This window comes from Alligator sinensis, unplaced genomic scaffold (assembly GCF_000455745.1).
Source record: "Alligator sinensis unplaced genomic scaffold, ASM45574v1 scaffold1851_1, whole genome shotgun sequence".
NCBI classification, from domain to species: Eukaryota; Metazoa; Chordata; order Crocodylia; family Alligatoridae; genus Alligator; species Alligator sinensis.
In genome coordinates this window covers 395,080-406,391 of record NW_005842964.1, presented here as the reverse complement: position 1 = coordinate 406,391, position 11,312 = coordinate 395,080, and the positions used below count along the sequence as shown (strand labels likewise).

The 11,312-nt window shown below is 42.0% G+C and overlaps 1 protein-coding gene across 1 annotated transcript in view; it reads right to left on the bottom strand.

The window, feature by feature from the left end:
- HOOK3 (hook microtubule tethering protein 3) overlaps positions 1-11,312 on the bottom strand; it is a 106,510-nt gene that overhangs the window by 7,867 nt on the left and 87,331 nt on the right. Inside the window, 4 exon segments of the mRNA XM_025192730.1 lie at positions 4,361-4,461; positions 5,981-6,063; positions 6,942-6,976; positions 7,844-7,849. Coding sequence (XP_025048515.1) covers positions 4,361-4,461; positions 5,981-6,063; positions 6,942-6,976; positions 7,844-7,849 — 225 coding nt within the window.

Genomic DNA, 11,312 nt, shown 5'->3' with positions numbered 1-11,312 from the left:
TCGCCGACCCCCCTGTGCTGTTGCTGCTCCATGTGTGGCTGGCGCCCCCTCCCCCCCACCTCCATGTCCAGCTGAAAACCCCCTACTCTTAGGTAACCAGAATTTTTATATACCCGGCACCCCCTTACCCCACTCATGCCAGATAACAAAGCTTTTACTGTAGTTGCAAATTTCTGTCGTATACGAGGGGGAACAATGTTGCTCAGGACTAGGAGCTGTGGTAGAAGGGTCAGTTGAAGAGTTCCCAAGACGATGTGCATCGTTGAATGTAGCTGCACATCAGCAAGTTTGGTTTGTGATGACTGATTCCAGACTGGTGCACAGTATTTTGCCACAAAGTATGAGATGGCAAGAGCTGACATCCTTAGGCTTGAGGCTCTTGCACCACATGACGACTTAGCCAGCTTGTTAAGGAGGCTGTTGTGCATCTTAACTTTCATTGCTGTCTTTTTCAAGTGTTCATGATAGCTCAGTGTCTGGTTTAGTGTCACATGCAAGTAGATGGGTTGTGCTTCGTGCCTCAGCCTCTGGCCATTCAGGTAGATAGCCAGCTCCCAGGCAGCACTGGCACTGTGTAGGGGGAAAATGCTGGAAATAATCTTACTGATGCTTCACTGGAGGTGATATCTTGCAGTACTCAGCCAGCTCTATGACATCACTGTTCAAAGTGTGTTCTAGCTCAAAGAAAGTCTGGGCCTGGAATCCACAGCAGATGTTGTCAGCATAGATTAATTTCTGCGATGGAGTCTGCAGCAAGTAATTGGTGTAGTTGTTGTACAAGGTTGGAGCAAGCACAGATCCCTGAGGCAGTCTGTTGGTCTGTCTTCTCACTCACGAGCACCCTGAACTCTCTGTTGCAGAGAAGGAGTTCAACAATGTCAGTCACTCATGCAGGTAGCACTTTTGCTATCTTTACGAGCAGGCTGGTGTGCTAAACAGTACTGTATGCTGCTGTGAGGTCAAGGAAAACCGAACTTGTCTTAAGGTTCCTCTGAAAACTATTTTCAGTGAATGTTGTTAGCTCAAGTACTTGGTCACAAGTACTTCGACCTTGTTGGAAACCTGCTTAATAGATACTCAGGATGTTCTTCACCTCTGGGAGTATGAGCTGTGGAGTCAGGCACTCCAGGATTTTAAAAAAAGACAAAAAGCAGTGATATTGGGCAATATCTTGACACCTGGGTTTTGGTATTTTGCTAATTTTGGGTGGCTGATTACTTTTTGACATGCATCAGATCTTTAGCAGATTTCCCTCGCATGTGATCCTTGTAAAGAATTGAACCAACCAAGAACTATCATGTGGGCCAAGGTGCTTCAAGAACTTGGGGGAGATGTTGTCATAGCCAGCAGCAGTGCTAGACTTGATTCAGTGTAGTGGCTCACCATGGCTTGAAAAGAGTAGGCACTGTGGAAGATTACACTCAATCCACACTACCATATATCTTACTTAGATGGGCTGCACTACCCTAGTCTTATGATAGGTTTCCATCACCACTGGAAGCCTGATCTCTACCTTAAAGGCAGAGAAATGGATCAACAGAGCATCAGGGTATAAGGAGTGGAGGAGAGAGACCCAAAGCACAAAACAATGGCAGTGGTGGCAAGTAAGCATGAGGTGGAAAGAGCTGAAGAGCGGAAATGAAGATCTGGAGACAGATGGAGAGTAGACAAAAGTGGGGAAGAAAGGAAGAAAGATGGTGACAGTGGGAGCAACAGCAGAGGCAGCAACAATAAGAGTGATGATGCCAGAAGGAAGACGGGTGCAGAGGAGAGCAGGAGACAGAATGGGAGTAGTAAGAGAAGGTACATTGGGTGAGAAGCAAAGGAGAGCAGGAGCACTACAGCAGGCCAGACTACTGGGAGTGGCACAGCGGGAAAACATGGAAGGGGCACCAAAAGAAACTAGAGAGGAGCGGAAGCTGAGAATAAAAGTAACTTTAACAGGGAATGGGAGGCAGACTGAATCAACAATGAACAGGTTCATACCCCGGAAAAGGTACTGCTTGAGATTTTGGAGGTGCAGGCAGAGCATCTCACCAGCCTGATTGCTTTCTTAAACTGAAAGATGTGGGAATTGACTTACTGGAATGGACAAGGGTATAAGACTTTTTGGAAGAAATGTGCATAGAAATGTGGGAGGGAGGCATTAAGAGCGATAAAGTTCAAAGCACAGGAAAAGTCAAGAGAAAGAGTGATTATGCTTTGAGTGTACATGGATTTACTAGAGGCAGAAGATATAGAAAGTTAGATGGAAAAATACATCCAAAGGGTCATGTTGGTAGAGAAAATAAGGGACAAATGGTATCTGGACAGGGTCTTGGATGGCATGTATAGTGTTACAAGCAGATGAGTGGAGCCCAAGTAGGGTGCTGCACCCCTCATCAGTGATCCAGATTGGGACATACTGGGGTATTATAATGTACCATGGGCAAACAAAACAGTGCAACAAATGCAGACCCATGGGGCATCTGTCTGCACACTGCCCCCTCAGTGTGTTACAGCTATGAAGGGATGGGGCATAAAACAGCAGAGTGCCAGGAATCCCTAAAATGTACTGTTTGTAAGGGAGAGGGACACTTGCATCACAGATGCCCCCAAGTCTTTGGAAGTGTAGTCAGATGCCCTGAAGAACAGCAAAACCCAGAGAAGGAGAGCAGAGAGGTGGTGTTGGATACTGAGGTAGAAATGGTGGAAGAAACCCTGCAGGAGGGTGGAACAGAGGAGAGCAGTAACTTTTCTGTGACTAAGGCAGTGCAGGAGCTGAAGATGGAATGGAAAGGAAAGCAGGAACAGCAAATAGCTCAGACATGGAGATGGAGGTTAGGAAGAAGTGGAGAGGGAGCAAGAGAAAGAGCCAGAGAAACAGGTTGGGAAAAAAAAGAAAATGCAGGGGCTGAAGACCAGGAAGAAGCAGCCTGATAATGAGGGAGGTGAGTTGGAGGAAGCGCCAGAGAGAAGTTTCCTGCTGCTAACACCTCTGGGCTCCAGACCGGAGTAGAGACCAGTAAGTGGGAAGTGTCAGGGAGGTGGGGACATGCAAGCCTTCCTAAATGCAAAAGTGATCCAGCAGCGTGCAACGGTTACAGGAATGTGAGTGAGGAAGGAAAAGGAGTCTACCACCCCGAGCAGTAGCACAGATGAACCTTAAAGGGACAGGTGCACTCAGCTCAAAGCAAGCACAGATAAACCTTAAACAGACAGAAGGCCTCATTTTAAAACAAGCATAAATGGTATTGACAATTTTGCTTACATTGGGAGTATCTTAACAGGGAAAAGATGGGAACAGATCAAACCAGTTTGAACCAAGTAAGGGCAAACAATCTGCCTACAAGAATGTGGTATACCAGCGGAGATGGATTATAAGCACTTTGAGAAAAGGCAGAGATGGGGACCATCTTGGTGGTCAGGGATAAATGAGAACAAGTGGCAAGGGTAGCAATATTATTCAAGAACCCAGAGCTAAAAGCAAAGCAGGTAGAAGTCATCAGTGGCAGATCACAATGAATGATACTATCAGCCAGGGTAAAAGAATCAGAAATTTTCAATGTTTATACATCACTGGAGAGAATGCGCTGCTTAGAAAGTTAGCAGCTTACATGGTCAGAGGGAGACCGTGCATAATAGTGGATTTCAACAGTATAATCAAAGTGGGTGACAGAACAGGGGAAGGAAGAAGCAGAGCTTTACACACCTCATCCAGACTGTTAACAAATATAATAAAAGAAGAGTCGCTAAGAGATGTGTGGGCAGGGGAGAAAGTTTTCATTAGAACAGACCCCAGTGGAAAGAAACAATCAAGAATTGACTTTGTGCTTGTATCAAAAGAAGTAGAGAAAAGGAAGAAAGAAACCATACATGTGGCTTTTAATGATCACTGGATGCTGAAGGCGGAAACGAGTGTTAATGAGAGTCCCATGAGAGGGAAGGGACCATGGATGTTAAATGTGTGGCTATTACAAGACAGTATGAGGTGTGGTGAACACTGAAGAAATATTTTAGGAGTACCAGCGAATGGTGGATGATGGTGAAGAAGAGGATGGGAGAATTCTTCAGGGAGGAAGGCTGAAGATGCATGGCGGAAAAAAAAAAAGAGCTAAGAGAGCTGCAAAGAAAGATGCAGGAGCTGCTACAGGAAACTGCAATAAGAAGACAGTTATGAAAAGAGATAGAAAAAAAAGGTACGAGTTAGAAACCTGGTTTAAAAGAAAGACAAGAAAGAAAATGTTCTCAGCACAAGCACCCTGGATGGGAGAAAACAGAGAGTGGTCCCAATACTTTTGAATCTGCTATTTATTTTTGTTACTGTGGAGAGAGGGCAAGATGCAGCAAAAATGATCAACTCCGAGGATGCCACACTTACACTCTTAGCCTTTTCCAAGTACTTTTTGTATCGCTCCTCCATTTGCTTCATTTCTTCCTCTTTTTTCCGCAATGCTTCCTGTAATTCTTCAATTTTGAGTGCTGCACATAGAGGTGGAAAAACCCCACATTTCAGAAAAAACACATTATGGATACATATACTTTAATACTGTGCGTTTCACATGATATTTAATCCCACAGTTAGTATTTATTTTTTCAGTTAAGAAAAGCCCCAGTCAGTGTAGAAAAATATTCTGATGCAGCAGATGCAATCAATAGTGCAGGTACACATGTGGGGAGAAATGTGTACCTGTATTAATTCCCCTGTAATAAAACCATTTAATCAATGGAGCTTAATCTTTCAGAAGCTGGGGAGGGGAAGCAGGGGGCAGGGGCTTTTTACACAGCTGCATCACAGGTCACCACTCCCAGTATGGGAAGGAAGGTGGCTGTTAAATGTCAGAGACAGAGGAAGGAGAGAGGCAAGGAAGGCTTCAAAGGGGATCACCATAATGGCGCAGGCCAGGGAAGGGGACATGCCAGGCTGAGTTGCTTGCCACTGATCCCCTGTGCTGTAGATTGGATCCAGTCACACCAGAGGCTGGATCTGGCCCACAGGCTTTAGGTTGAGCACCACTGTGTTAAAAAAAAAAATCAGCTTGTAGACCAGTGATTCTCAACCCAACCAGGGGCCACCACCACATAATACTGCCCTGCGTGCCTCTTCAGGAGGCATGTCGGAGCCAAACTGGGAAGCAGATGCAGCAAAAAGGATCACCCGCTTACATTACATTACATTACAGAGACAAGTGCATCATTTTCCGCTGCTGTTCATCCTGGTTTGGCTCTGACAAGCCTCCTAAAAACAGAGGCACATGTGGCACTTTCACTCTATAGAAGCAGCAGCCTGGAGCTGAATGCTGTTGCAATCAGGTAGAACTGCCTTGCATTCCTCTGTTTTCACGAGGCATGCTGGGGCCAAACCAGAAAAAGGTGCAGCAGAAATGGGGCAGATAGGCTTGCCTTTCTGCTGCAGCTGCTTTGCAGTTCAGCTCTGGAATGCTTCCTGAAAAAAATGGAGGTGCAGGGCAGTTCCATCTGCCCCATGCACCTCAGTTTCCAGAAGACCCTGTGCAGGGTTGGACTGGGAAGGGATACAGCAAAATCGTAGAACCACCTGTGGAGACCAGTCTTTAGCAGCAACTAGTGTGTTGATTTAGTTAAGCAGGAAAAGGAGGGTGAGCCAGTTGAAAATTAGGCTCTGTCCATGCTCTATGCAGCCATAATTCTGGAAAAATGTTTGGTTGTTTTCATTCTGTCTCTGATAAATAAGGTGCGTATAATTTTCTGGGGTAGTTTTACATGAGAAAATATGGTAATAGCAATATACTATTTAGTCATTTATAAATGGGTTTTAGTGTATAGCTGTGACAATCAATGGCCTGATTGTCCAAAGCCACATTTTTTTGACTAACCAAAAATAAACTGCAATAATGCCTTTAAACATTTACACTTCATTAACTTAAAAGTTATATGGATTTTTTTTTGTTAAAGACCCTCCCCTACATGCAAAAGATTAAAAAATGAAACAAAACATGAGTTCTGATGTAGGAAAACTCACAGCTGTTGTTATATCTTGGTTCCAAATCTTCAATAATAGCCCTTTTCTTCTGTAGTTCATTGTTAGCTTCATGGAGCTTTTCACTGTTGCAAATTACAAAAGCATACATTATTTTTCCAACACTCTTCTCCAGGTAAAATAAAAGTCAAGCAATGAGAAAATCCAGGTGCTACATTTCTGAGAGATTACAGCACAGCTTACTTTTGGCAATGAGGCATGACAGCAAATGACAAGTGGCTTCAATGTCCCAAGAATGGAAATGTTTAAAAAAAATAGAAGAAAAGGAATTTCTATAGATGATCAGTTATAACATTAAAGAGCTCAATTAGCTGTCCATAACTCTACTATTATTTCATAATTTATAATCAATTGCACAAAGCATGCTTGAAATGAATGATTCGGATAGCTGTGATATTGAGGAAGACTGGCTTAAAACCCCCAAAGCGAACGAGGCCACACCTTTTGTAAGCCAGTTAAACAAGTGATCAGATCTTTAGAGAACTACTGCCATTCGGAAAAGTGTAAAATCAACAGAAGTGCATAAATAGTAAAACAAAAGGGTCACACTCACTAAAATGTTATCTTTTATTCCATAATGTATACTAAAAAGTAAACAATATTGTTCAAATTAAAATGGTTCCTTTAGTGCAATATTAACTTTTCCTCTTGGTTTAAGTTTTATAAAAGTTTAAATCAGATTTCCTAAAACCGTAAATGGTGGGTTTTTTTACAACTGTTTTTCTTTGGCAAAGCGTTTTGGTAGGAGATGCAAATAATGCTTGAATAATGGACTCAAATATTCCTGGGCTGTTTGCATTTATTTTCCTTATAGATCTTCCAAATACATTATCAAGTGTCTGCCTTACCACTATTGTTATTGGCTAAGCATTGCCTGCATACAGAAAGTAGTTATTTTTCTTTCATATGACAAACACAATATGGAAAAATCTATATTACTTACAGGTGTTCTTCAAGTTTCTTTTTCAGAAGAATTGACTAAAACAGAAAGTGAAGTATTAGTGATTTCAACATGCTGTTAAACTTCAAAAATCCTAGCAGTTACGCTTAAATATATTATATATACAGCAGTTCATTACAATTAATTACCTTTCCTTGACCAATAAACAGTCTTGCTGAAGGCTTTACAAGTATTTTTCTGTACTGAATCATTATAGAATAGGTCCATTAATTACAAATAAAACCTCTTTCCTCCCTCCCTTCCTTCTGATATTATATGACAGTTTGCAAGTTAGACCCCAAGTAGTTTTTTTTTTTTAAGTGTATAGATACTGCAGCAAAACTTGCTTAAATGGCTGTCTCACTAATACATTAAAGTAATATCAGATAATGATCCAAGAAAATCCTAGCCTCATGGAAACTACAGCCAACCCCCACTTAGTGCTCTTATTTGGTTCCTGAAAAATCGAGCGTTAAGCAAAGCAAGCATTAAGCGAAACCAAAAGTATCTGACGATCCAAGATGGTGACTGCAAGTGTTTAACGACCCAAGATGGCGACCACAAGTGTTAGAATGAAACTTGCTGAGCGCTAAGTGGAATCAGGTATCAATTTAAAATGAGCGTTATAGCGAAATAGCACTAAGCAAAACAGCATTAAGCATGGTTGCCTGTAACGGGAATTTTGCCGTTAAGGTTATTAGCACCAAGAATGTCTCCTGAACTTTTAGTTTTCTCTGTTTTCCCACCTTTACTATTTTACTACAGCTGTGGAAATATCTTGCACCTAAATCAGATCTGTAATTTTTAGTTTGTGATACTGTAACTTTATACATTGAAGCATTAATCAAAACCATAAATGACAGTAAAGGGAAAATTATGTTAAGTAAATAGAAAGCCATACTCACAATAGCCTTCAGCAGAAACCCATGCCAAGAGACAGAGAGGACATATTAGTACGAAGCAAGAACAGCAGCCAAGAAAAGAAACTATTTAGTAATTCATGAACATCAACAGTTAAAGCTATGCATTTTTTCAGACATGCACATTTTTCCTTCTTTGTTCTCATTAGTAGTTTCATTATCCTTTTCCTAGAGAATTTAGAAAACTACAACAAATTTTCCACACTATACTGAAGTATATCAAAGCTTTCCCACTTCCACACTAAAAACAAACCATAGAAAAGCATAAAGAAGCAAATATATAAACCATCAAGCTAAACCAGAAATTCAAAGGGAGAGCAGCTGCTGTTTAAAAAATATCATTTTAAAAGCAGATACCATGTTAGTGACATAGAAACAATATGCAGACTTTTTTGGACTGAGATCAACATTTAAAAACATATGTATTTTTAGAGAATGACTCTGAACTGCCCCTCTCATGTCAGATTAATCTATACTACTAATTTCATTCTGAAGGGATTATTAAATATAAGTAAAAAATGCAAGATATCTGGGACAGACTGTCTTTCTGCTCTGTGTTTATCCAGCACCCAATTAAGATGTGGTCGTGATTCATGACACAGGCTTCTAAGTGCTACTACAACAAAACTACAAAGTCAAATAAGGATCACTAACTCTTAGTAGGAGTCTAAGCACTTTAAAACACAGTCTTTGTGTTTCTGTTCCCAAGATAAATTCCTATTTCAAAGCGGGATTTTCTTGTTACACTCTCTAAGCAGGAAGCACATTTTGGCCCATGTCCTTTGGTAATGTGAACTGGCTTAACTTCACTGACTCCAGTGGAGTTACAACAATTCATGCCAGCTAAAGATAAAACCTTGTGTGGGTTATGCCCTTTTGTCCTTGGAATTTTTCCTATTTGTTTTCTAGTGTTTGGAGGAATTATAATGGAAAATGAGCATTTAGCTAATTTTTAATCTTCTGTTACATATGTTGTTGTATATTATCATCTGGCAAAGAGGGTGTGGTTATCATAAGGTCTTTTAACTTTGGTGCCAAAGGGCTTGATCTACTCCCATTTACTTTACTGAGGAAGGATCAGATCATTAGGAGCAACCAGTCTCCTCAGGCATCTTGGAACCGAAATTTAAACCTGAATTCAAATCTAGGTACTCCACTCAGCACTCCGATTCAGTGACTATAAAAGTGATAAGTAACTGGCAAAGAGCTGATTTTGCTTGCATGCAACCACTTTCCTTTTTCATTATTTATAATGCATCCAAGCTGCAAATGGTGCTTTAAAAAACAGCTGCCCTTGAGAACACGTACTCTAATATACACAACAGAAAGGTATACATGTAAGAACCGAAAGTTACAACTTACTAATGATAAAAGATAAAACTAAAGGTGCATTGTGCATTCGGTACATATGCTTTGTACTCTACTGCAGTCAAGCTGTTGTGGGCAGGGAACCCTAGCATTTATACAACACAATTTAACTGCTCTAGATTGCTGCATGCCCTCCCCTCCCAATAGATATATATATGCACCATGTAGAAACTTTGGGGACAGTGACAAACGCACCTGAGAAAAGTGGTTAGCCAAGTTATTCTCAGTGCATTAAAAAAGCCATTCAAAGAGCGCTGTCAACCTGAAAAATCACCTTTCCCCCTCAGAATATTGCATCTATTGTAGTTGCATGTAATCTCTGAAAGCGCTGAAACTGGTGAGGAGGAGAAAACCTATTTTCTCCATTAAAAAAAAAAGAAGTGAAGTTGACAGTATGTGCAAATGTTATAACTGGCTGCAAGTGGCCCTGCTCAAAACTCACATTCAAAATAGGAGAAATATCCTAAATTAAAATGCAACTGTGAACAGAGCCCCACAAACTAATTTGCTTCCTTTTCCCAAGTGGGAAACTGTTTTATTCCTTTATATGAAATTATTTTAGAGTAATTACAAGTTTGCTTTAACTTACTGTCATTACACAAGAAAGGGTTTGTCTATTTTAAAGCAGTTGGTCACAAAATAACTACAAAAGAAACTCCACAAATATATTCAGGATTTTTTAAAGGCATTTAATATGCAACTTGTCTCCACTACAAAAGAAAATGGGGGGGGCGGGGGGGGCAGCGGTGAAATCCCTGTCAAAGCAGTTAACAGTTTAAAGACACAAAAGAAAGAACAAGTAATGTTTTGGTCTTGAAACCCTCAAAATAGAAACATTTCCATCTCCGCGTCCGACTCCTCCATAGCTAGGGACAGACATTCAAAAAGCTGGAGCCTGAACTGATTCAACCTTTGCAGGTTAGTCTAACCTGCCTAGGCTGAATCGATTTGTAACAGCACAGACATATGGGCAGATGCCTACAGTTGCTCAGGCTAGGAGCCAGGGGTGCTAGAGTGTGCCCTCAGCTGCAGGGGAGCTGTGCCGGAGGAGGGCAGGGATATGGTCAGTCCAGGCTGAACTGGCCAGAGAGGGGTTTAATTTCCCCCTCCCTATTTCACTGGCAGGGACCCAAGCCAGGTCTGCTCACTGCTGCAGTAGTGGGTCAGTGTGGCCCCTGAAGCAGAGGGGGTGGGGAGGGGGGAATAACCCCCTGGCATCCAGTGAAGGTGACAGGAGCAGGCTTATTCTGCCACTCTGCGGCCGTCAGGGCAGGCAGACCCAGCTGTGGTCCTCCGAGGGCAGTGGGGGTAGAGGGGAAAATAACCCTCCTCCCTGCCTCCTCTGCCTCAGGGGCCATGCTGGCCTGCTGCTGCCGCAACAAGGGGGGAGCACCCAGCAGACCCAGCTCAGGTTCCTGCCGGTGGGACAGGGAGGGGAGAATTAAACCCCTCTCTGGCCAGACACCAGACCCTGCCTGTCCTTACCTGGCTGGGGAGCAGAGGGGCAGGGCCAGCGCTGCTGGGCTGGTGCAGAGAGCCCAGCCCAGAGAGCATGCTGGGATGCCAGGGGTCTCTGGTTTAAGTTAAACCAGGAAGGGGTCTGGGACAGACATTGCATAAACCGGTTGGAGCCAAATCAGTTAAATCTAATACTACATTCAACCAGGTTTATCTCAAACCGGTTTCAGCCATTTTCAAACTGGTTTATGTGCACTGAACCTCTGTTCTGTTACAGGTTTAAAGTAGTTTCTGATCACTTAAACTGGTTTATCTGTAATGTTTATCCCTAGCCCATAAGAGCACTTATATTTGGGTTTCTAACAGAAATACATGACTTAAGAAATAAAAAAAAATGTTCTACTTCTTTTGGTGACAGGAAAAGGAACTACTTGTATGAGGGGTATTTTTTGTAAGTTCATTTTCAGATAAAATACTATGCAGATTTTTCACCTTTTCATGTTGGTTTTATTTCTTATACATTTACAATGGAAGTACATCTCCCAAGATTTGTGGAAAAGACAGAGATAAGGTGAAAAGTTTGAATGTAACCACACAGACAATTAATACCGTGTAATCATCTGTGCGT